This window comes from Abrus precatorius, unplaced genomic scaffold, assembly GCF_003935025.1.
Source record: "Abrus precatorius isolate BTA unplaced genomic scaffold, Abrus_2018 Scaffold6, whole genome shotgun sequence".
NCBI lineage: Eukaryota > Viridiplantae > Streptophyta > Magnoliopsida > Fabales > Fabaceae > Abrus > Abrus precatorius.
This window is the reverse complement of record NW_020874406.1, coordinates 10,301,011-10,327,915: the sequence shown is the minus strand read 5'-3', so window position 1 is coordinate 10,327,915 and position 26,905 is coordinate 10,301,011. Positions and strand designations below refer to the sequence as shown.

Below are 26,905 nucleotides of genomic sequence, written 5' to 3'. Positions count from 1 at the left end.
GACAGAGATATAAGAATTGAAAATATATTTAAATCTATTTTTAATAGCTCTTAGTGATATATTCAATATTATAATAGATCTGAAAGATTTTTTTATGACTACTCTCTCTATATGTATATGTAGCTCTGCAGTTATCCTTTTTTGTATTGCTTGCATCCGACCAAAACCATGAGAAGCCGAATGTGATCTACACTATAAATAGCAGTGATCACTTTATGACTGCTCTGAAATTGTGTGGCTTGGGCAACAGCTTAGGCTTGAATTTGAGTTGCAGTTTTACTCAAGTGCCACTGTAACTCAAATTAACGGTTTGTTGGGTTTTTTACGAGCAAGAGTGCGAGAATTAGGTTGGATTTGACCAAGTGACATGCAAAAATGATTACGTCTAAGTTGTAGAATATAGCTATAGCCTGAATTTCCTTCCAACATAAAAGAGTTGTTCCTCATATTTTGATCATTTTTAATTCAAGAATACGATTGTACAACTGTACTTTTAACTAGATGCATTATGAACCCTAGCTAGCTGCACCCTGCACGATATATATCATATCACCTTTTAACATTAACAGATTCCACTTTGACCAAACCTCACTTAACCTTTCACGTTTTCTCGACCGCCAACAATTCAAGAACCATAGTTTTCAGAAGACAATATGAGCACTGGCAAGAGTTACGAAAAATTATTGTTCTTTCTCATATATAATACTCAAAAATGATATTTATGAATGCATAAACTGCATTACTTTAAGAAAATTTAAAGAGATTTTATGTTCACATACACAAATTAACTTGAGTAATTTGTAGCAAAATAGTTTACCAAGTTAAATTTCTCTAATTGCTTTTGCTACTAATATTAAGTGGAATGCGAATATATCATTACTCGTTTACTCTGCTCATTCCCTTTCTTTTATAATAGTACTTTTGTAAATAAAACAGCTAATTATGTGAGCCGAATTATCACTCTTATTAGTTGGTTCACTGAATGATTTTTCTTTTGCCATTTTTTTTATAATAATTTTTGTTTAGTGAAACTCTGTTTTCTTAAAAAAAAATTATTTGTTATGACACCTTTAAATTTAAGAAAATATTTTATATTATTTTTGTATTAACAGTTGTAAAGTTTTTAATATCTTAAATATTAATGCTTTTTTTTTAAAACTAAATTACTAATTTTATTATTTATTAACATAAAATTAATGATAATATTTTACGTGTAAGAAAGAATATTAAACTCTTTTAATTATAAAGGATACAATAGATTTTTTTTTAAATGTCACGAAAACTAAAATATTTGGATTAGACGCAGTTGATATAAAATTTTACTTCTTTTTTTTTATCAGAATTTTTTATATATATAATTATAACTAATTGTTTTTAAACGTAGAAATTTAGCTCTTTTTACCTCGGGTTGTGTACACATTACTTTCAGTATAAAAGGGGCCATGCTAGTTTGGACAGAAAGGTAATAAATTTCATCGATAATCCAGTATATATAAAGAGTTAGATTATTTAGAAATAAAGAAAATTTATAGTAATATTTTATTTTGAAACAAGAGAACCATAATTATAAACATAATATAAAATAATTAAAAGGTTTTATGATATTTTATTTTTTAATTTTAAATTATTAAATTAAAGAATGTCACTTAAAAATTTTAAATTCTGCAAACATCTTAAGCAAGTTAGTTAAAAAATTAAAAGTAAACAATTTATTGAAAATTTAAAATCACTGTAGTGTGTTGATATATAACTTACAAAATTTATTTTTGAAATCGCAAACAATACTTTAATATTTATCAACTCGGAATATGACAATGATGAATGTTTATGTTTATTTGGCTTAATTCTTTTCTCCATCTTCCCATTATTTATTGTAAACATCATTAATGTTTTTAACTATGTTGCATGGCTATAGGTATGAAAATTATGAGATACAATATAAGCAAATATTCTTTACAAAAAATTCTTAAAATATATAGCTATATTTTCAAGTTATAATCGATAAATATCTTTTGTTGACGAGTTAATTTTAATAGTTACCGTAAAAAATATTTAATTGTTATAATCTTATTGAATAGAGGTTTTTTCTTTTTGTAAAGGGCTGAGTTTAAATATTTAAAAAAAATACATATTTATTGTATTAAAATTATAAAAATACAATAAATATTTTTTATTATTATTAATTGTTAGAATTAAGTGCGAATAAATAAGAAATACTACATATGATAAGATATAGACTAGCTAAGGATCGTTAAAAAAAATGACTGTTACATTTATTATTTTAAGGTTTTGAGTTACATGTGTCCTATATTTTGTAAGACTCTTTCTTTCTTATTCTTATCTCTAATAGTGATAGCAAAGCTGTGTATAAATTATCATTAGGAGGGACTAATAATTTTTTTTCACTAATAGACTATATATAATTATTAAATAATTTTAAATATATTTTTTAAAATTAAAAATATATATTCAACTGTAATTATGACTAGTGGTGGCATTGTTAGAGATATTAATCAATGTTTTAAAGATATATTATGAGATGAATTCATTAACCTGCTTTTCAATAAAGTTTCTGTTGTTTATTTTTAGAACAGTATACTTAAAATGATGATTATCATTTTTTATTATTAATTTTAAAAAACTTTATAACACATTTTCTAAACATATTTTTAATATATATTATGTGATAAATTTTTTAAAGTTAAAATATGTATATTTTAAAAGAAGTTTTAAAAAATATTTTAACTTTTTAAAAATATAAACAAATAATAATGCGTTTAAAATAATATATTGCTAATCTTCCTCTTCTTAATTATTGATTATGGGCTTATTTGGAAGACTTTTTGACTCTTTCAAACTATTTTTAGTTTGTTTTAAAGAACGTTATTGAATCTTGATATATTTTTTTAGTTTATTTTAATAAATTCTATTATTAAATTTAAGAGATAAGTCATCATTTAAAAAAAAAGTTGATAAATACTTAAATAAACTGTTATTTAAACACACTCTAAGTTGTATCAAGTTCATATTTATTGATTGTAATCAAAGAATAGAGAAAAGATAACTTATGAAGCTGATACATTCAATTTCCATGAAGCACTTTATCTCAACAACTAATGAAGTGGGAAGCTGTTTAAGTCAGGGGTTATTACAACCAATTTGAGTCCTCTAAAACGATTGATTTTATGATAAAATGCATGCTTGTAAACAACTGTTTTTGTCGTTTTGTAAATAAACGAGCTTTAAGGTGAAGCTTTTTGGATAGCATTTTGAAAAATGTTTGGGGGAGCAGGCCTGTTAATAGGGCCTGGCCAGGACCACAGTTTTAAAGGGCCCAGTTTAGGAGCCGAAAAGTAATCTGGAAGGATATATTTGCTAAATAATGATTTATTCCAAAAATTTTAAAATAACATACTCTTTATTATTTGTTAAAATTTATTAAAAATTAAAAATTATAAAAAATATCAATTTAAGAGCGAGACTTGTATACTTTTTATAATTTTTTATAAATTTTAATTAATAACAAATGAAAAATGTGTTAGAGTATGTAATTAATATTATTCTAAAAATTTTATTAATGCATCTTCCTTTGTCCATTATACTTAAAATTTAATTAAATCGAGTACTTCCTTTCTTGAAAGAGATTTTTAGGATGTGTTTTTTTCTAGATTGGTTAGGATGTTTCAACTTTGTTTCTTTTTAGTTATAAGTCCCATTGATAATAAAAATGTTATTTTGAGGAACATTATTCCAAATCAGGTTTGGCCACAAGGGAAAGGGAGCGCATTAAAGAGAGATGATCTAATGCATGATTTAGCTTTCAAGAAAAGACAATGTGACCAGTTGATTATTAGTTCATTGCAAGTTCATACACTTATTATAGAGGGACAGAGCAGAAATTTTTTTATATTTATTTCAGCTAAATATTACTTTAATTATCTCTTTACTCGTTGCTTCAAATGATAATTGGTGTACCAAGGGAACACTTTTTGTTAGGCTTCAACTGAAATCTTTGTGACCTTTGTCCATGCTCAGATTTTTATAAAGTCTTGGAAAATTAGAATTTCAGAAAAAGCTATGGTCCTCAACAAATTATATGAATCACAAAATAGATGAAAGAGACTAACCATAAAGGAACTGAATCAGAAATACAAAGCACAAATCCAACAAAATGGCTCTGGCTGAAGAACTGCAACAGCACTAGGAAAAGTCATAACAAATCTACCTTTTTTACAGTCCATGCACCATGCCACATCTCTATCAAAACTCTTAAGGATAACTTTCTTTGAACTAGTTCCCCACTCACAAGAACAGAATCAGGGTGACAAGGGACACTGTCATTATTAACACATGCAAGCTCCTGTCATTATTTTGATTGCTTCTTCAACAACATATTTGACAAAAAGTAGAACAGTATAATTAAAAACATCATTAAACACTGTATTTTGCCTTTTCTGGCCGGGAAAATCTCATTAAATTTACTGGAAATGAATTGTTTATTTTTTTTCTATTAAAGAAAGAAACTTTTATCAATAGTTCCCGCTTGTTACAATCCCTGCAATTTATATGACTAGATAAGCTATTTATTTACTTATGTTGCAAGGCGTTGGACACTATTGTAGTTACTATTCCAAACTTTTAAGGCACATCGATCCTCACATGCTTAGCGACATGAAATAGCTTCTTTTCTAAAATTTTCCAAAGCGTACCCTCATTTACATTTTGTCACGTGAAGGGGCGTTCAATGCCACTCTAAAAAGAGCTTGAACCGTTTGGATAATATGTTTTCGTATGAATATGAAACCAAAAGTTTCATGGAGATCCGTTGTTCGCGTTGTTAATGCTTAATTTGTTTTTGTTGTTTGGCAATCCTTATTCCCATAATACACAGACCAAAAAAGTTATGGCAAGGAACTAAAGAACATTGGATATAGAATTTTGGAAGAGGGGGCATTAACCTCCATATACTTTTGAAACCTGTGAACCTGTCTAAGCCTTTTTAGTTTGTTAATGAGCTCAACAATAAAAAGAAGAGCAGGAGAGGAATATTATTTGATATCAAGGTAACTTTATCAGTAAAATAATTAATAATGCAGACAGAGTCAGAAAATGAGCAGTGGAAGCTCTGTAATTCTATTAATTAACTGGAATTTTCTTTCTTTTTTCTCTTTGTACAATTTCTTTTTCACCAGTGTAGCAATCGGTATACATCAAAATTCTCATAATCTCCGCATTAGAAACAGTAAAAAAAAAAAAAAAGGTTAGTACCCAAATGATTATTTTCAATCTTTCACCTTCATTCAGTCATCATGAATATTCTCCAAAAACAATTAAAGAATCATTAATAAAAAAATTATCTCCCTCCGCCTCCTGCACAACAAAAAAAGCATTGATCATGAGTATGCGTGCAGCGTGCGTATCACTAGTAATTTACTAATTTATAGAAACAGAAACCAACATTAATGAGAAAAGAATAATATAGTACCTAATGATTGCGCGGGATTGCCAAAAAATGTACGGAGTTTTGAGACATTGTAAAGTTGAGTGTTTGTTAATTGGCTATCAAATAATGCACACTTGCACAGTATTGATTACTGAAGCTGGCGTGAGTAGCTAACGAGATTATGATGAGGAACTGTGTCCTTAACATGTGTTAGGCAAGGCATGGCTGATGGCTGTGTAACAAAATTACATATTAGCACCTCACAAAGATAAAGTAAATTTAAAATTAAACAAAGAGGTTGAGAACAAAAGCAGAAGAACCAAGAAAAGCATGAAAGAGAAAAACAAAAAAAACTAACCTTTTTCGGTATGTGGGAAATGGGCTGTCCCTATCAACCTTCATGGATAAATTTCTTCAAAGTGATTCCCGCTTGTTGACCGGGTGCTGAATAGGAATAGGTATAGGTGCATGTAAGATTTCTAATTCAGAGGGGAAAATAACTGAAAATGACAACAAGGGAAAAAACAAAAGGACTTTAAAGCAGAAAAGAATGATATGGTGATTTATCAGACCATGCAGTGAACATATTCTATTATTTATGCTAACGGATTGATGAAATCACTTTGCATATATAGAAATGAAAGACACAGGTAGTGGCAAAGAAACATATCTGTATCCACATTATTATGCTCAGATATAATATAATTCAGTCACAGCATCTGAACCTTGTACTTTTGGTCTAGGCAACAATAAGATAAGAAAAAGGGCCCATGAGCCTTTGCTTAGAGCTCCACCTAGGTTTTGTTTTTTTATTTTTATGTATGACTATATGTGCATGAAATTAAAAAGAAAAAAATCATTTCAGGTACCGAAGTTTGCAATACAAGCAAGAATCTTGTATTTTTGTAATTGTGAGCATATGCATAAGGCTTGGAGAGTACCTGAAATCTCATATCTAGTAGCCTTCCTTCCATGTTTAGAAAAAGCTTAGTTCAGTATATCCGTGGGAATATGGCAAGAGTTCCTCCACCTCAATTCTGGAACGAGAACAGCTCATACTTTTCTTCAATTTTCCATGACTTGACTCAACCTCAGCCCAAAAGATGCCGTAAACTGGCCTGTGGTCTGAAAACCTTGATTCCCCGCGGACATAAGATAATTGATGGAGACCTTCTCCATACCACAAAATACGGTCACACCTATACAAAAAATAAAAATAAAAAATTTATTTTGGCATAAGTTGCAACAATTTGACAAAATTTTATGATCATATTTGCCTTTTTAGCAAAATGGCTATTACTCTGGCTAAGTGACTGAAGAAGTTCTTACCAAGCAGGTGTTCGCCTTTTCTCCTTTGGGTGCATATCATCTCCTGCATACCTATCTGAGTTAGTTGAATATTTGTATGTTGGAGGAAAATAAATCTTCCCTTCATTCCATCCCACAAATGCACGACCTCTCTTCTGCTCTATTCTCAACTGCCAGGAATGCCCATATACGTGTTAACTTTGATTGTTTTTGTTTTACAACAATACAATTAAAGTTAAAAGAAAAACTAGGAAATGGAAGTGGTTATAGACATACCTGATCATTTTCCAACAATGCTCTCCAGTTTTGCATCTCAACAAGTGCCTTAGCAGAACGGTAGGAGAGGGCAATCCGATAATTCAGATCTCCAAGCCATATTATTCGACTAAATAAATGAATCCAAAATTAGAACATTTGAAATCTAAAGCAAAACTGATAAATGAAAATAGAACACAATCATAAATGGTTTGGGAATTGTAGGGAGACATAATTGTTAATGTGTTAAGAAATCTAGACAATGCGTTAGCATGCGAGAAGGGCCTCAAATTTCATACGCATGTTAAAAAAAATACTAATCATAGTAATGTATGCAAGTAAATTCTTACTCATGCTCAAGGATAGTCTCTGGGGACTTCTCATTGTCAGCACCATGTACACGTGGAAACCTTGTCTTTTTAAGAATCTCCATCACATCAGAATTTCTTCTTAGTTCATCACCCTCTTTCTGTCCTGAGGTCAAGTGGCTACAAATGAAGCAAAAGCTTGTCTCATGCAGAGACATGCTAATTGAAATGGATCCCTGCAAATACAAGCATAATAACTCTCATGTAAACCAATATCAAGAAATCAGCATTTTTTGCTGAGTATATCAAAGCAAGAATAAAACTAAGGACAATCATGACTGATTTAAAATTCACCTTGTTTCCAAGATAACCCATCAATCCTCTGCCAACACATGATACTTTCATGTTTCGAACATGATCCTTCAATTCACTTCTCACCCATATGGTAAGAAATATTCCTACCATTTGCTTACTCGCAACAAGGCAGTACCTTGATCGCCCTGGCATACCGTGTCCATCTTCAACACAGGGAGGTCCACCATAAGACATTGGTGAAAATAAGACTGTGCTTGGCGAATCTCCAAGGCCATTATCATCATCGGATGAACCCCATCTTGAATAGTCACTGGGTCTGGAGTAATCACTTGCCCTGGAATAGTCACTAGGCCTATAACCCCACCTAAAACTGGGATCAAAATCACTCTTCCTGTGACCAAAAATCACACGATCACAGACACTGAATCTTCGATCTAGACGTGGTTGAACAGTTGAAGGATCATTGTCCATTCCCCAGCTGCTAGAAGTTGTCTGGAATGATCGCCGATGGAAGAATGACGAGTTTTTTTGCCTAGCCGATCCCTCAAAATCTGCATTCAATTCTACCACTGGCTGAGGAATTGGTGATGGTGTATAATATCCACCACCTCCACTAGTACCGGGAAGATTGTTTAAAGACTTTCCAATGAGAGCCAGCCATTTTTTGGCAGGGCCATTGTCTTCTGCACCTAAGATGTTACCAGCATTCAGGGGAACTATCTCTTGAAATCTGAAACACAAAGGTAGAAAGGTGTCATTAGCAACAACTAGTACTACGTTTGCTAGGAAAAGATGTTGACAAGCACCAAACCCTACCCAAGAACATAAATATCTGCAGGCGGTGATGCATGAAGCCAATCATCTATACTCAAATTACTAGGTGGGGATCTTCCAGCCACATTCCAAGTAGCAACGAAAATGCTGCTCATAAAGAAAAGGAAGCACTCATGAGAAATCGATCACATCAAAGCATGACTTTTTTTCTTGATGAAAAGGTAAAATCACAGGAGCAGCATACCTATAGTTTTGGACATCAATAATTCGAGGATGGTCAAGATTCATTCTTCCACGCCTGACCTGCTCTGTGTTCCTGCTAAACTTCTCTGCACATCACAATGAGAGGTTGTAAAAAATTTGTATGAACAAATAAAAAATGAGGATTCTCAAATTGGTAATGATTCAAAGAATGGATTGGGTAATTGTATACCTGTTTTGCTCTTTTTGATCGTGCACGGCTCTCTCTCGGAGAAGCTGTTCCTGCTTCTGTATTCCACGTCACCTCCTGAAGAAGGAAACAAATTTCAATGCATCAAATTACAATTGACAAGAGGTCAAACCTTGGGGAGAAAAATGGGAATGCCTTGTGTCTATAGGTGAAAGTAGCCAAAAGCATATTAGAGTCTTAAATATGCTTGCTCTTCGTTTGGCTGCCAACAAATTCGGTAAGAAACAGAATCGGTAGATATAAAAATTCAGACAAAGGTAAGTTTCCGACATGAGTCAGTGTTTTGCAAAACTTGTCATTCTTAGATAAAAACAAAATCAGACAGAACTTAACGAATGATACTAGGTTTGAATTCTGTTTCTAAGTGTGGTGCTGTTTATCTAATCCCCTCGGTTTCTCCACCACTCAAATAGAACCACGGAATTCTACAATGCTTTAGCATCTTATTGGATTGAAGCACGCACCATGTTGGTGCCCCATTTTTGTTGAAAACGATCACTCTTAGACAGTGGAATTTTTGAAGAAAACGAAGATACCCACCTCCATAAGTAGCACCATTTGATTGGTAGGAGTCCTCAGCTTTGCCTTTGATATTGAAGAACTTTCTGACCATTCTCTTCGACCATGAGAGCTTCATCACGCCAAACACACAAAACATTTAACAAGTTGCCAAAAAATTGAAAGATGCAAATAACAGCACAATCAAAATGTTTAATTCCATTTCCCAGGACAACCCCTCCCTTCCAAAGAAAAAGAAAAAACCATCTTTCATCAGCAGAAGAGAGTAAAGAGGGTAAAAAACCTTGCTTTTCTTGGAATTCCCATCTCTCATTGTTGATCTTCTACCTCATACAGCTCCTCAAGTATGCTATGTTGTTTTCCAAGAGTCACCCAAAATTCTCAGAAATTGAAGGAACAAAATTGTCTTTTTGTGAAGGCCCTTTCACCAACTTCCACCCTCTCTCTTTCTTTGACAACAGAGGAACAAGAACAAGCTCTCATCTGGTGCTCTTCCCCAACACAAGGGAGAAAATAAAATAAAATTAGCAAAGGAGAGATACAGCAGAATGGAGAAGGGGTGTTGTTGTGTTTCCCTCTTGTGATGTGATGCCACAGCCACACTCTTAAAAGTGTAAGAACAAGGAAGCAAAGTCCCCGTAAATATGCAACCAACTAGAAAGAGAAGCAACGCCTTTAAGTCTTTAATGCGTGGAAGTGAGATGAGATTCTGAAGTAGAACAAGACAATGCGAGAGAGAGAGAGAGAGAGAGATTCAAGCTGTGTTTCTCTCTCTTGGAAACATTTGGCCTCGTTCTTTGCAACAACAGCAAAGTATCGAATTTGAACAGAATAAAGCGCAGTGAGTGAGTGTAGAGAAGAGCTTTTTTGTTATTCAATTAAATAATAATTATTTAATTTTGAAAGAAAAAAATAATTGTAACCTCAGTTCAAGACAAGGCAAACATGGAGGGGGCAACGGGCAGGCTGTTTAGCTTTAACATTTCTGAACATAAAACGTTTCGGTCAGATGAACAAAGGCTGCCCCTAGTCAGCAAAGTGAGTGAGATCTAGCAGTATCTTATAGCTGTAATCTTTCTTCCCGTTTTGGTCTTCCAATCAAAGTAAAAGCAGTTGAACAAGGAAAAAGATAAAAGGGTCGTTGTGAACATATGTATGTATTTGGACTACATATCTATGTGTATATTTGTTGTGTTTCTTCTTTTGTTGGACAAGGAATGTTTGGAACACAAGTATACTTGTGTTGTATGAATTATGATGGTCTTGACGACCCTCACCTTATACAGCTCTAAAACAAAAGCAAAATAAAATTCTAGTGTTCCATTTTGGGTACGTGAATGAGTCCCTCCAAAAACTTATTTTTCTGTCCCTCTTATATTTGCCATCTTATGACGTTACAATTTATGGAGCAATGTGGTGTTGGCTTCTATAGATTGGTCATAGGTGTGGTGCATGCCACGGACTGTGGGGTGTTTTGCCTATCAACTTCAAGGCCTTTTTTGCACTTAACCTATTTACCTAGTCTCACTGTCCTTGGAAACAAGGGCAACTCACCTCAATTTGTGGTGTTGGGACTTCACTACCTTTAACTCTTAGAAGCTACCGCCAACTTTTAGTGTAGTTGCTAAATGAGTCTATTTATACCTCTTTTTATTTTCACTTGTATGGGATTAGTCTTGAGTTAATTTATGCATTAGGAGGAACTTCTATTCAATTAACACAAAGGAAAAAATATATATGTTTGATTTTCCTTTACAGTTTTGGACGCCGCCCATGCTGCAGCTTTTGAATTTCTCGAGCATTCAACAATCCATGTATCTAACAAAATGAACTTTTGGCTAATTGGATTCACAAGTTTGAGCTCCCCCATTGACCACATGAATCTGCCTAACCCTTCAAGATTTTGTGTTTCTTGTCAAATAAATTTGGGTTTTGTCTAAACCTCATGATTGTTGGGGCCCGACTATCTAATTATCTATAGTATATTAAATATGGATGAATGACTAAATATATGTAGCTAACGGCGCAATACTGCTATTCGAAGCATATTATTGTTATTTAAAAATATGAGAAGAAAAGAAAGGGATTCCATCTCACAATTCCACCCTCCAAAAGAAATACTTAACAATTTCATAAACCTCCACTAATCACTGTCTGTTTGTATTAACTGTCTTGCTAATACTTTTTGACACCTTAAGCCAAAAAAATAACCACTAGCCGCGGCCTCGACAATATAACAAAATTAATACGGGTCAAAGGTATAACGAGTTTAGCAACCATTTAGTTTGAATTCACAAAATTCAGAATTTCAGGAACTAATGAGAAAAGGACAAAGCAAATGGGTCTAATCAAATTCGGGCGAAGAAATCGTGGATAGGGAAATAAATGCATAAAAGTTATATTTGGTTGAAGCATGTAGGATCAAATTAAGCACCAAATGGGGGGGCCAATTGGAACCCCTTCTGCCTTGTGAATTTTTCAAAGACATGAGTAATGAGTGGACTTCCATAGCGATCAAATCAAGGTTATCTTATCAGCATAATATAATCTTCTCTTTATGCAAAAATGTTGCATAAAATATTAGATTCTATAAATTATTGCATAAAAACTTTCATTATAATCATAATTTTTTTTAAAAATATTAGTGGATGCAAAATATAATATGTATTTATGAATGGTGTCTCTTAACATGACTCTATTCTTACCTTCACTGAATAGTATAGGTGATGGTGTGATCTACTTTTCCTTTTTGCAGGAATTTAAGAGCACGATTACGTTTATGGGTCGTTAAATGTGGCTCTTTGGAATGATTTGAGGCAATGAGGAAGGAAAAGGTGGGCATTTGAATAGTCCAAATAAACTTGTAAAGGGGAGAATTGTGTAGCAAAGACTAAAGAGAATTGGGCCACATATGGTAATTGCATATGTCTAAAGCAAAAATGAAGTGGTCCCACAATTTCGGATGTGCAAAGTCTTCATCTATTTGTCTTCCATCTTTGAGTATTGACAATCTACAAGATACACGGCATCTTCTTCAGTGGTATCTAAGTTGAATCAACGTTTAAGGATTCAATAAGGATATGATGAAAAAGGATGATATTTGGATGCTCAACTTCCTATCATTCTAGTTAAGAGACACAAAATTTGAGTTTTCCTTTTTGTTTGCATGACATTAAATACTTGACCATCAAAATATGTTACTTGGGTAGGGTTAAAGAAATTACATAAAAATCAATATTGATGTATTTTAAACATAATTCAAGTCATACAAGACAAACAGTATTCTTTAGGTGCGTATAATAGGAGTTTAATAATATACCCAATAATCACAAATCTTGAAAGGAAAAGGCAGAAATGTTTGATTTTATGTGAATATATTCAAGAGAGTTCAAACTATTATAGGTCTTAAAAGACAGTTCTACATGGAAACATGTATATGGGAAATGACTATGATAACGATATAAAAAAGAGCAGCACTAAGCATATCTTAAAAGAAACCATGACACTTTTTTTCCCAACAGAAAAAGCAATAGAAATATTCGTAATGCCATCAAGTGGTGGTGGTATGAAGGGGAACACCGTTAGTTAGATTTGAATCAACAACACGGTATTGCACCAAACCTTTCTTATATGTGCAGTAGAATCTGAAGCTAAAACAGTACTCATTATTCAACAAGAAGAAAGAAACAGACAAGAAAATGAGTCTTGCGTAGTGTTATCATAAGGTATCTTGATGATGAAGAGGATTGGATTTTTATTTTAGGAAAGCATTAATTGGTCACACAATTAAACTAATAATTGAAGAGCATTGACTGGTTGGAACTTGGGACAATACGTATTCATTGTTGTACTCTCATCATAACGAATTAACACGAAGTTGGTGTTTGTATAATTATAATCACAATGGTAATATTTCTGGCTCTCAGCCCTTGTAATTCAACAAATAATAATAATTGAGAAAAATCCGAATACATGTGCTTATGACACTAGTTAAAAAATTTTAAAAATTATGTAAAAAATGTAACTATTACTCCTCCACTACTCTTGCTGTAGATTTTAATAAAAAACATATTTATTAACACACACAATCTTCATTCATATTTAACATGATAAACACATTTTCGTAACAAAATCACATTAACATTGATTTGTCAGTCAAACAAATCTTAACTAGGATTATCTTCCTCGCAAATAATTGATAATTGCAGATACAAAATAAAGGTCACAAAAAACCAAAAAGAACTGGAAGAAGATCTGCTTCTTGCTTTTGCTTTTTGTCTTCTTAAATAACCTACCTAGTAATATCCATGGTAAAACTATCGAGGCAGTCAAAGGGGGCAGCAACCCATTTTTTCTTCTCTCTCTCTCTTTTTACTGTCTTCTAGTTAAGTTTGATTCTTTCTTGCTTTTCCTGCTTTGAGAGGGAGACCCCATTGGGTTCCTTTTTTTTCTTCCCTACCCTTACCATGGAATGCATTTTGGGTTTGGGGTACTTTAGTATTCAAAATGTAACAAAGTTCTCATCCGTCACTATCTTTTGCATTAAAGGGGAAGACACACACAAGCAAATTGTACAAGAGTATACCTATGATGTAGACCTCTCACTTGTATACTAAACACATTTTAGATATACATTTTTTCAAGGTTAAAGGAAAAATCCACCTCTCATAATTTTTTTCCCTTTTTTAGTTTTTTTTAACGTGTGAGCAATAATTAAAAATTTACACGGGTCACTGTGGAAATGACCAACTTATATTTTAATAAGAAAGTAGAAGAGCTAGAGTGATGAAAATCTATGTAGTTCCTAGGTTGTCATAGAATTTTGATTACAAGTATACAAGGTGGAAAAGGTTGTCATAATTAGGAAAACATGGCAGGGTCAAGTGGTGTAGTTTTTGGTAAGCATTTTATTGGAGTAGTTCAACCGCATTTCCCATTTTGCCAAACTGCCAATGCAGGGAAATCATTCATCATAATTGTATAATGATTTTGCTTCTCCAATTTGTGCAGCCTTTAAGTTTCTTCTTCCTAGCTCAAATATGTGTATTCTTTCACTTCCAAAATGGGGTAAAAATTTATTGCTGGTGGGTAAAATTTTAAATGCATTATTGGACCACAACTAATATTTATAGGTACAAGTTCAACAATACAATAATTCACCTGGAATGGCCATTGGCTCAATGGTATGTAGTTACCTGAAATGTAGCTATTTGACAGGTGTAAGTACAAAAATGCAGTTGACTTGTTAATCTTACATTCAAAACATTAATTAGGGGGAAGAAATCTGTTAGAAAAATCCCTCGCAGTTAATCATAAAGAAATGATACAGATGTTTATAGTCTTCAAGTAGAATTTTTCACTAGCACACTGTGACATTAATCTTCATGTTGGGAGGTAATTGTTGTGTAAAGCTTTTTCTCATAGTTCAGAGTGACGAATTCAGATATTATAATTGAAGTTCACCTAAATTCAATGTCCACTTTTAATTTTTTGATAAATTAAACTTTTATAAATATACAATATTACTATTTACTTATATTTTAAAAAAATATATTATATATCAACAGGGGATTTTTTTTAATAAGACATCAATTAGTTTTTAGTGTTTTTTTTTTTTGCAAATTTATTTGATTTAGCCCAAAAATTTAACATAGAAATTAAATTGATGAAATTAAATATCGATTAAAAAACATTAAATGAATTAAGATTGACAAACTTGCTTTTCAAGTGAGTGAATCCCTATCCCTTTTTTAAGTATATTTTACTTAAAACAATAAAAATCTACCTACTGAGTCTGACAATAAATAAAATTCAAGGTCAAAACTCGAAAGAATTCCTTTTAATAAAATATAACTGGTTTTTTTTTATTATTATTATTATCTTGTCTACAGAAGGAGGCATTGCCTCTTCCGTAAAGTTTTGAAAATATGTTTGAATAAGCCCAAATGTAGTATATAAATAATTAATTTTTATTTTTAAGTTTTTAAAATTAAATATATAGAAATATAAACTACAAAAGGTATATATTTATATTTTATTAAAATATAATTTTAAAAAATAAAAGAAATCATTTTATATATATCATGTGTTACCTTTGTTATAGGATGTTTGAATTTATTTTTAACATGTAATTAGTTATTAAATAATTTAATATATATTTTTAAATATATATCTATTATTTTTTTTTAAATCTTAAAAATAATAAAAATTATTTATTCAAAATAAATTTTACAGGTCGTCCATAGCCGAATATCTGGACTTATCTGTTGGCCCAAAATAAAATTGATTAACCTTTAGCCCGATTCAAATAAGTAACTGGACTTAGTTAAGTTGATTAGAAAACCAAAACCAAAACCTTCTTGAATAGGACAAGAACATTGGGCTTAAACTTGACAGAGCCCATTAAGAGATTGCCTCGTGAAAAGCTGTCCAGTGGGTGAGGTTACAGTGTCAGTGTTGCACCAACATTCCAGTCGACAAAAAAAATTAAAAATCGATCAAAACAAGAAAACATTGAAATCTTAATTATTGATCAAAAAAAGTTTAGTTGCTTGAATCCTAAGAGAGTATTATAAACTTATTCTAAATTAATATTTATAATTTTTCTAATATCTTAAAAATTAAAGAATATTTATATATTTTCTATGAATGATCAAAAAGTCTAGTCTTAATAAATTTGCATTTATCAGCTCTTCAATTTCTTGCCTTCCAATACGGTTAATTGCAATTTGGACTTGTAATTCACTGATATTATTACAACAATAATAGTTTTACATACTCTATGGCTATGCACTCACCATATAGAAAATGTGTTAACCTGGATCCGAAGCTTTATTACACAGATCAATAAAATTCAAATATGAATGTGTGATAGAAAAAATGGCTATTATAAAAGAAGGGTCTACACTTGGACGATGCTACATCATTGGTTAATATTTTCATTCAAGAAATGGGTAGTCAGTGTAACCAATAACAGGATCAGAAGTGTAGAAAGTGTCCCTGTGATACTTGTTGAGAGGAGCATCAATCTCAAATCTCTTTGGCAAATCTGGATTAGCCAAGAACAAACGACCATAAGCAACAAGATATGCCCTGTTTTCAGCTATGGCATTGATCCCATCTTTCCTATCATAACCTCCTACAGCAATAAAAGTGCCATTGAAGGCCTTTCTCATAGCCACAAGGTCGGATCTGAGCTGTCTGACACTATAGAGAACGTCCACATGTTACAATCGCAGTCATTGATGATTTTTTTAAATTTCTTTCCGTTATTAATGCAACACTTGTTTAGCTTTCTTTAGTGTCTCTAAGTAGTTTGATGGTACTTTTAAATTATTTTATGTCAGCACTGCATCTTCTAACACTTATACCACATGGCATTTCTCATCCCAGATAGCGAATTTATTTGGCAATAATGCTATATAGAGAATTAGTTTCTCTATTTGCCCCATTTCAGCAAAAAAGCCAAGATATAGACAAAAATGTATAGGAAGACAAAGAGGACACCGCAGACAAAGATGAGGATAAAGACTTAGTCTGAGGTAAAAGGTAAAACGAAAACAAAGACAAGGTGAAGAAGAGGACGAAGACATAGGCGAAGGCCAACAAGAAGACAAATTTAAAGAGGAAAAGTAAAATGGATTTCGGTAGAAATGACAATGGAAACAAAAGGTAATGTTTTTTAGGGTGCATGAACCAAACATTTTGGCTATTAACTAATGTTATGGTGCTCTTAATATACTCTGTTTTCTACTTGATGTCTTATTATGCACTACATCTCCTTAACAAAGTGAATTCAAAACTTTCATCTTTGTAGGGGTGTTTTAATATGACTTATTTTTATATTTACTTTCACATAAACTTAGTTTCACTTATTAATTGGAATGTATACAAAATACTGTTTGTTAAAATGATATTTTTGGCTAACCTTTCCAAAAAAATTTCTATTTTTAAAAACTTAAGTGACCACTATTTCATTCATAGTAGGTGCATTTTTTTAATAATCAGTACATTACAAGTTCTAAAAGTTGTAAGAAATTCAATTCATTATAATATTTGTCATTATATAACATTATAGATTTTCTCTTAAATAGTTGTTAATTTTTAGACAAAGTTTCAACGGGGTGTGTTCTATTCTACGTGGTGTTTATGTTTATTCATATTACTCTTTCCTGTTCTTCTTATTTTGTAAGTTTTTAGTTTACTTTTTATGATAATATGTTTCAATTTATTCTTTTTTGTTAGCTAGGAACTTTGCTTGAGGTCTCAGAATAAACAAATCTCAAGTATGACGAGATTAATAATTTGTATTTTGAAGTATTTATAACTTATTTTCATACACTTGGTCATTATTTGATAGATTTGACAGTAATTTTGCTATGATTTGTTATAGCCTAACATGAGAAGATCACCAACAAATTGAAGAAGCATTTTGATTACAGTTGGAGAAAATCTAAAGAAAAATAGCATAAAGCACGACTTTGCTTAACAGTCAACCTCAGAGTGCTTTGCGGCTAAGCACAACCGTGCTTAAGCGTATGCATTGTCGTGTTTCTTATCTGGTGATTTAAATTAAAAAAGTTTTAAGAATTTTGGAAACCCTATTTAAAGGAACATAAGGTGGAAGAACTTTTATCTAGCCTACTTTTGACGACTCTTGAAATTGCTTGAGAGTAGAGATCATTGGTGAATACATAAAATATCTTTCCAGAGTTTAAGCAAGTGATTGAAAGTGCTTTTTGCAAACAAAAAATCTTTTTGTGTCTTTTTCTTACGGGAGTTTTTATAGTTTCCATTTCCAATTCAAATAAATATAGATTTTTTTACAATTAATTTTCTTGTTTATTTTATTTTGAGTAACTAAATCTATAGTTGAGATTATGATGAACTCCTTGTACACTTTATGCGATTTTTATGTTTAATGACAATCATAGTTTTCTTTCTATACTGATTTTAATTTAACATGTTTATATGATAACTCTTAAAATATTATAATTGATTGCATTTTATGCAATCATACCACATGTAGAAAATGAAACTATAAAGTAAAATAAGATAAAAAATTAAGTGGATCAAACTTAGTCTTTTTCAATAGGTTATTAAATTAATAAACTCAGATTATTTATGTTTTCTCTATCTTTTTGTATTGCACCACTATTGGGACTAATAGTTTAGGAAAAATAATACTAATATTGTATGATTATTGGATGCTAGTAATTTTAGTATGATTTATTAGCGGTTATAGGAAAACTAGGATTGAGATTAAACTAAAATTGAACTTGGTATAAATGTGAAACTAAAAACTCTACATTCATCTCGAATAGTTTTCTTGTTAGAAATTGTGCAATTTTCTTGATGTTTTGATTATCTTCTTGTATAATTCTCTTATATTTTATTTTACTTTATTACATACTATTTAAGTTCAAACAATTAAATCATTTTATTCTTGGTAATTAAAAATAATCTACACAAAATAATATTATGAGAATTCAATTTAAAATTCTCTTTATTACTTTTTAATAAATATATTTATTCATGAACAATAATATTGACAAATACTACTACATACACCTAGATAAGTTATAAACTTTGATCTTTGATAAGACAACACACTCTGCACTTTATCATTACAAATTCTCAGTCTTTCTTACTTGAAAATAAATTATCCCTGTGCATTTTTAACTTATGTAACATTAATAGTTGTTATATTATTTGATATTAGGTATGTAGGTATGTGATTTATGGTTATGTTACTGCAAAAAAATATTTTCTTACAATGAAACCAAATGATTTTCAATTTCAAATGTCAAGTTTATGAATATGAATTAGTTTTGCCCTTAATTGTTGTTACAACTAATTATTATAACTCTCTGACATAGATAATTTTGTTTCTATTGTTTTTTATGCTAAATCTGAGGATATTTTTAACATTAATGTCATTCATAAGATAAAATTGATGTCATCCAAACTTCAGATATGAAAATCCCTTTTTTCTTCCAGTCCAATGCACCTCAACTTCAAACAAGTTACTATCGCTAAGTTGAAGTAAGTACTTTTTAGGTTTATATACTAGACCTAGACCTTTAGCACAAAATTCAATAGGCAAAACCTATTATGTAATACAAAATTTATAAATCATTCATCCATTATATAATGTAACATAATACATATTTTATATTTAAAAACAACATCAACTTACCAAAAAGTTTGTTGTAATACAAAAAGACATTTCTAAAACAAGAAATGAAACCTGTTATCTTCAAATTCATTGTCAAACAAAATTTCATTACTAAACTATCTTGCAAGTTCATGTCATGCTTCTGCCATACATTGAGATGAAGTTTTGCAATGTCTTACACAATATGAGTGCACTATTTCATTAAGAAATGTATCATACACTCTAATCTTGAAGACGTGTTCTCCCTCATACAAAAATTTCAATCAACCCCCATCATTCAAATCATAAATTGAACCTAATATTTATCACCCATGGCTAAGAAATAGTTTTATATCAACTCTCTTAACATTTACTCTAATTTTTAGTATCAATTCGGTCATGCAGTGAAATAATTTCAAGAATGGAATGAAAGAATGATCTTGAGCAAACATATGAAATCAATAGAAAATGCTATAACTAAATATTATATTACAAACAAGTCAAACTTCAAAACTTTCAATTATACTAATAAGATCACCTTAACTTGTGTTTTTACATCCCTGACAACACATTCAATCTTCAACAATAGCATGTAATAAACAACAAAACTATGTCATTTTCACCCTTTGCACAAAAATTTAAAAAAGCATACACATATCAAAAAAATATTTCATCACATTATTATATCATATCAATGTTTCTGATAAATTATAACACCATGTTAAAATATCCTAAAATATTAAGTCATATACAATGCCTCTACACACAAATTTAAAAATTGAATCATATATACAAAATTGTTATCACAAATATAATTACCATATGTTGAAATGCACCATTGCAAACAAAAAATTGTAAACCATAACCATATAGGAAACATTCAAATTTTTTCAATCAAATTAAAAAACATAAACGTATCATCACAAAGGGTAAATATTTGTTTTAGGACAAACATGTAACACCAAACCATGTATAATAATAAAAATTATTACAACAAATAAATAATCAAACTCTTATTCAATAAATAATAACTAAACTATCTTCATTTATTCTACCTAAAATTTTTATGCCACAAACAGATAAGGATTATTTATTCTGCAAATAACAATTTCATTGCTTTACCCGATACATATTTAATAATAATAAATAAAAAAACAGAACTATCAAACACAAACCTCATTCAATATATCAAACATGAAGAAGACACAAAATAAACAAATCATTTATCACAGTCCATAACAAATAACATTGTTGTACAAGATATCATATATATTTAGTAAAAAAAATCCATCAAAATAAAACTTAAAATAAAAATACCTCATAGCACAACCTCTTCATGAACTATACCAAAAAATTTATGTACTTAAAATTTATTATTTCTCACACCTTTGAACTAAATTAACACAACAAACAAAATTTCATCTCATCTCACTTTTTTTTTTCCAAATTAATGCAAAAATAACATAGATTAACAACCCACCTTCCACAAAATTCTTCAACACATTCAGGTTTCTTCTATACGGGATGGAGAAAGAAAATAACTCACCTGTCACAATCTCTTAGCACACCGTTCCACTCTACATGCAAAATAAATCATCTCCTTCCATCATCTCATTTCTTCTTTTTTACTATGGTCTCAAATGCTCAAGAATGTGAAGGATTTTTAACAAAATAATAAATAAAATAAACATTACAATTACTTAATCAACTTACATGCAGATAAGCCACCAAATTTGACGAAATTACATAACTATCATTCACCAAAATTTACTTATATCGTCAATTTTTCTGTACTGCAATATTAACCATCAAATTCAAATACCCATTGTGAAAAAAGAATTTGAAATTGCTTATATGATAGATGTATTTCAAATAAGTACCATAAAGACCATAATAGACGTCCTTCAAAATCGCCAAATTTATGAATTTGCTTAGTATTTTTTTTGGGTAAAATAAATATTTTAATTCTCTAATTTTATTTTTCATTTTAATTTAGTCTTTCAATTTTATTTTATTTTTATTTTAGTCTTTTAAATTTAATTTCAAATTTCTTGCCTATACAGTTTAATTGCAACTTTGGAAGGAACTCGTACATGGGGTTATATGGTACTGTGTTGAATTTTGGGATGCCTTCGTTAGGTACTGAACAGTATGGATGAACAAGGTAGTTAAAATCCCGATTTGAATCTTAAAATCTTACAATTTTACGATTTTGGAAGTTTCACCGATTTAAATCGTGGATAAAATCCTAATTGAGTAAAATCCTTGTAAAATCCCGATTTGAATCATAAAATCCCTCAAATTATGAGATTTCACGATTTCACTTCGATTTAAAAAATTTTCCGCAAAGTCTATTTTGTTGAACCCTATCGTAGCTGATGCCTCTTTCATATATCTCCTTTTTATGGAATCTAATTTGACTCTAGCAGCTTTGAACCCTAACATTGTTGTGAACATTTAATAGTCCTCCTAGTGCGTGCAACCTGGTCTACAACTAAATCTATTGTTGTTGTTCTTGCATATTTTCTGTTCTGGTCTATTTTTTACTCATGTAAATGCATTACATTGTTATGGAATAAATTATGATTTGTGAGTGCTACATTGTTTAAGTGCTTTTACTGATTTAAAGCTTTTTTCTCTTAATTTATGATATTTTATATGAATAACATGAATTTATATTATATATATGAATTTATAAAATCTTACGATTCAATTTACGATTTTACGATTTACGATTTTCACTTTCTTTTATGATTTAAAGTAAAATCCCGATTTTAACTACCTTAGGGATGACAATGGGTAAAGTACCTGATGGGCACCTGCAAATATTTATCCGCTATACAGGTACGGGTATGGGTATGGGTAAAAGTCCGCAAATTTTAATGGGAATGGGTGTGGGTATGGGTATCTAAGTACCCACCCCGCCCCATACCCGCATATATATATATGCTTGAACTTTATTCTACAATTATGCATTGAATTTTTGTATTATTATATTACTTATGTGAAGTTATATAAGATTAATATAAAAATATATTTAATAATAAAGTAAACTAAAAAATTTATTTTGGTTTATATTTTTAATAGAAAAATTTATTTACTATTTTATATCATTTAATTAGGCTAACACAATTTAATTATTACATAGTTAATATGAGATTGACTTTTTTTAAAATATTATTTATATATGACACACATAAAATATTTTTTACACAAATATTTTTGTTAATAAAATCATATTGATGTTTAAATCATAAAGTGAATGATAAATAATAAATATATTATAAATATTTTATAAATTTTACAATCACCTACTATTACCATAAACTTATTATTTATTAATAATATTTAAATTTTATTTTTTATATTTTAATTGAAAATAATATTTTTCTATGCAACATATGTATTATAAGTACAACTATAATATATTGAATCTAAATAATATTATTCTTACTATTTATTCACATTCAAAGAAGTTTTTGAAAAGATATAAATATAAAAAATTATTGTTAATTTTTATTTGTTAATTTTTTCAGATAAAAAAGTATAATTTTTTTAATATACACGTATATTTCTTTATTATAAAATTTTATTGTAACTATTTATCTTTTATTCAAATTCTTTCTTTTAAAATTTATATACATTATAAATATTTAATTCACTAAAATAATTTTTCAAAAATTTATATTTTTGATAAAATACTTTCGTATAGTATATGAGTTAAAAAATACTAGTATTAATATATATATATATATATATATTAATTATATTATATTATTTTAATTAAATATATTATTTTTCTTACAATTTCAAATTCAAAAGTTAAAAAAAATATTTTATGTATCCACTTTCTGTTGTTAATATTGAACTTCTCTACTCTAACTCTATTCTCATTCTCAATGTCTGTCTCACTAAAACTTAACAACTATGAAACGTTATTAATTAGAATTAGTTTTCAATGCCGTCACAAGAAGATACTAAGTGAATTAGTTTTCAAACTTAACTCTATTATCACTGACAAATAACTTGTGTGTTTAGTTTTGCTTATTATTTCTAAGAATTTTAGTTTAAAAAATTATTATATTAAGATACATTTAACGTTTATGATCTTTGAATATTTGTTTGTTATCTATGTTTATACCTTGTTTGACAACTACATATTGAATTTTTGTATTATTATGCTACTTATGTGAAGTTATATAAACATATTTTTCTTTATAAATATTTTTTTCTTTAACAAGCGCAGGTAATGGGTACAAGACGGGTATGCGAGTATCCAAAGGGTACGGGTACAGGGATTAATGTTTATACTCACGCGGGTATGGGATCGGGTACGGGTATTTTTTTAAAACGCGAGTATGGAAATGAGTACTGTAGTACCCTACTCATACCCTACCCATTACCATCTCTGCTGAACAGTCTCATCTTGGAAATTTTGCAACATCATGCGCCACGCAAATGATTGTTTTCTAATAAATTTTAAGAACTTTTTTATAAATTTCCTTTACGTTGACCTAATAAAAAATAGAGTGGATCCAATAAAAAAAGGAGAAAAATCTTCCTCGCCTTTGACCTCTTTTCAAAGAGCAAGAAAATTGGCTCTTTTCTATAGTATTAATCAGTCGGGAGTTGTTAGTATCATGAAGGTTGCTAATACCTATGAACAAATTTGGGTACAGAAATAATCGTCTTATTAGCACAAAGTTCGTATGGTATTACAAATCAGGTACATAGCTTTTGCCTAACACTTCTTGTTGGCATCCAGCGACATTATTACAACTATAATAGTTTTACATACTATATGCCTTCACCACGTTGAACAAGTGTCAACTGGATCCAAAGCGTGAGCAGAGAACTATGTAAAGAATATGCCAATAAATCATCTACACAAACCAACCAAATTCAAACAGGAATGTGTAATGGAAGAAAAGCTTATTGTGAAAGGAGGCTCTTAGTTAGACCCTTGGATGTTACAACATTGGTTGCATTATTCAAGAAACGGGTAGTCTGTATAACCAAGAACCGGATCATTAGTGTAGAATGTCTCCCTGATATACTTGTTGAGAGTAGCATCAAGTGAAAATCTATTAGGCAAATCTGGATTAGCCAGGAACAAACGACCATAAGCAACAAGATCTGTCCTGTTTTCAGCCACGGCATCGATGCCGTCTTTCCGGTCATAACCTCCTGCAGCAATAAAAGTGCCATTGAAGGCCTTTCTCATAGGCACCAAGCTGTGAGGGCATTCAACTTTTTCTCCAACAGTTTTCATTCTGGGTTCTACCATGTGGCAGTACAAAATACCATATTTATTCAGGGCATTCACCATATAAAGGCCGAGTTGTTTAGGATTTGAGTCTCCACATTCTGCATATTCTGCAAAAGGTGACAACCTAATTCCAACTCTCTCCGCCCCTATCTCATTCACAACAGCTTCAACAATTTCCAGAGGAAATCGGCAACGGTTCTCAAGCGATCCACCATATTCATCTGTTCGGTCATTCACTTTATCTTTCATGAATTGCTCAAGCAGGTAACCATGAGCCCCATGAATCTCAACCCCATCAAAACCTACAATTTGCACCAGTAACACCATACATGATTAGTAAAGCAACAACAGTCTATCATCTGAAACTATAAAATCGCAATTTGAAGAAACTAAAAGGTGAGGCAAGTTACCAGCTTCCATAGCATTCCTTGCAGCAAGTCTGAAGTCATTGACAACACTAGGAATTTCATCTGTCCTTAGCCTCCTTGGTGGCGTGAATTGCACTTCATCAATGCCATTACTCCGAATTTGCGGCGAGAGTGGCTTGTCTGTAGAAGATATCGGTGCTTGTCCATTGGGCTGATACTCTGTGAAAAAAAAAATTATTCCATTAATTTGTTTAAAAAATGAGAATTTATATAGTTAGTTAACCTTAAACCCAAACATAAAAACAATAAGCTCTTGATACTTGAATAGGTTAAAAGTAAAATTGAATTGAGGAATGAAATAATAAACAGCAAATACCTGAATCTGAAACCCTTCCAACATGCCAAATTTGACAAAAGAATATACCACCTTTGGCATGAACGGCATCGACAATGGGCTTCCAAGCTTGGACTTGCTCCTTCGTCCATATGCCAGGGGTCTGGGGATAGCCTTGAGCGGTGTCGGAAACGCCAGTGGCTTCAGTAATGAGAAGGCCTCCTTTGGAAGTTCTCTGAGAATAATAGAGAATGGCGTGGGGTTGAGGAACGTTGCCGTAAGATCTCTGTCGAGTGAGGGGTGCCAAAACAACTCTGAAATTCAATAATGAAAATCAATCAGTAAAATGGTAAATTGGAATGGGAAAATAGAGGAATGATTCATGAACAGTGTATCAGTAGGTACCTATGGGAGAGATCGAATTGGCCCATTTTGTAAGGAGTGAGAAGAGGATTAGGCGCTGCCATTTCAGAAGATGAAATAATAAGAGTGGAGAGTGATGATGAATAACAGAGACTGAACTTGGACGAGAAATGAGAATTGTAAAGAGAGAGTGAGTGGTATTTATAGAAGAACGAGAGTGGTTTCTGCGGTGGCGTGTGCCATTGCGTAGCAGCAGTCAGCTTTGACTTTGACCCTTAACGCCACCACCTCACCTATGACATCACCCAAACCAAGCAAACCCATCCCGCGCAGCCCATAGGTTCTTTTCACTTGTTCAAGTGAAAAAATCTTGACCAAAAATATTGGAAAAAATCAATTTTTAAATATTAAATTTTATATTAAATATATAAAAGTTGATTATATTAAATTTTTACTGTTCAGTAGAAGTCTATTAAAGTATTTTTTTAAAATATTTTATTGTAAAATATGTCAATTTTAATAGATTTTAGTACATTTTGAAAATGTCTTAAATTATTAAAATTTAAATATTTAAAAATTATTTTTTACACTAAAATCATATTTATTTTTTTCATTTTTATGTTTTAAATATATATTTGAATATTTTTAAAAATATTTATTTTTATTTTAAATTTTATAATTAATATTTTTCTATAAATTAAAAGTATGCTTAAATTATAGTTAATAGAAAAATGAAAAAAATAACTAATCACATTGATTTAAATTAATTTTATTTATTTATATAATATTTTTAATTAATTTAATTTATTTAAATATAAAATATGAATGCATGATCATACTAAAATATTTCATATCAATATCTCTTTATTTACAATTTCACCATTGTAATATATAAAAAGATAAATAAAGATCCATGTCATTTCATCATAATTTTCACATTCAATCTCAAACAATATAGAATTGAAAGTTGTATATTTATAATACGAGATATTTTTAATACATGTTAGTGGATACTAAAATATTCTATAATCAACTTTTGTTT

The 26,905-nt window shown here is 30.5% G+C and overlaps 2 protein-coding genes across 5 annotated transcripts; both read right to left on the bottom strand.

The window, feature by feature from the left end:
* Window positions 1-5,291: 5,291 nt before the first annotated feature.
* Window positions 5,292-9,753, bottom strand: LOC113869362 (type IV inositol polyphosphate 5-phosphatase 7-like). 2 transcript variants are annotated; one of them, XM_027505654.1, is made up of 13 exons: window positions 9,657-9,753; window positions 9,395-9,485; window positions 8,837-8,911; window positions 8,648-8,732; window positions 8,446-8,550; window positions 7,669-8,359; window positions 7,357-7,550; window positions 7,028-7,136; window positions 6,773-6,921; window positions 6,385-6,642; window positions 5,802-5,887; window positions 5,486-5,675; window positions 5,292-5,370 (listed from the first exon to the last, which is right to left on the bottom strand). In XM_027505654.1, exons 1-10 carry the CDS (start codon window positions 9,684-9,686, stop codon window positions 6,420-6,422), a joined length of 1,752 nt encoding a protein of 583 aa, XP_027361455.1. In that variant the 5' UTR covers window positions 9,687-9,753; the 3' UTR covers window positions 5,292-5,370; window positions 5,486-5,675; window positions 5,802-5,887; window positions 6,385-6,419. The 2 variants fall into 2 exon arrangements, with proteins under 2 accessions (XP_027361455.1, XP_027361454.1); XM_027505653.1 differs by lacking the exon at window positions 5,802-5,887.
* Window positions 9,754-16,311: 6,558 nt separating this feature from the next.
* On the bottom strand, window positions 16,312-26,029 carry LOC113868768 (12-oxophytodienoate reductase 1-like). 3 transcript variants are annotated; one of them, XM_027504645.1, is made up of 5 exons: window positions 25,906-25,994; window positions 25,543-25,814; window positions 25,209-25,385; window positions 24,714-25,100; window positions 16,312-16,508 (listed from the first exon to the last, which is right to left on the bottom strand). In XM_027504645.1, the coding sequence occupies exons 1-5, from the start codon at window positions 25,965-25,967 to the stop codon at window positions 16,312-16,314; spliced, it is 1,095 nt and encodes a 364-aa protein (XP_027360446.1). In that variant the 5' UTR covers window positions 25,968-25,994. The 3 variants fall into 3 exon arrangements, with proteins under 3 accessions (XP_027360446.1, XP_027360445.1, XP_027360447.1); XM_027504644.1 differs by lacking the exon at window positions 16,312-16,508 and having other exon boundaries at window positions 24,203-25,100; window positions 25,906-26,029; XM_027504646.1 differs by lacking the exon at window positions 16,312-16,508 and having other exon boundaries at window positions 24,212-25,100; window positions 25,543-25,784; window positions 25,906-25,946.
* Between the last annotated feature and the right edge of the window lie 876 nt (window positions 26,030-26,905).

Excerpts from the sequence above, each read along its gene's own strand:
- LOC113869362 (XM_027505654.1), bottom strand. The coding sequence starts at position 9,686 with ATGAGAGATGGGAATTCCAAGAAAAGCAAG. Across the intron at positions 8,912-9,394 it reads AAATGGTGCTACTTATGGAG|GAGGTGACGTGGAATACAGA; the intron begins GTGGGTATCTTC and ends TTCCTTCTTCAG. Across the intron at positions 8,360-8,445 it reads GCAGATATTTATGTTCTTGG|ATTTCAAGAGATAGTTCCCC; the intron begins GTAGGGTTTGGT and ends TTTGTGTTTCAG.
- LOC113868768 (XM_027504644.1), bottom strand. The coding sequence starts at position 25,967 with ATGGCAGCGCCTAATCCTCTTCTCACTCCTTACAAAATGGGCCAATTC. Across the intron at positions 25,386-25,542 it reads TGGAAGGGTTTCAGATTCAG|AGTATCAGCCCAATGGACAA; the intron begins GTATTTGCTGTT and ends TTTTTTTCACAG. Across the intron at positions 25,101-25,208 it reads AAGGAATGCTATGGAAGCTG|GTTTTGATGGGGTTGAGATT; the intron begins GTAACTTGCCTC and ends TGCAAATTGTAG.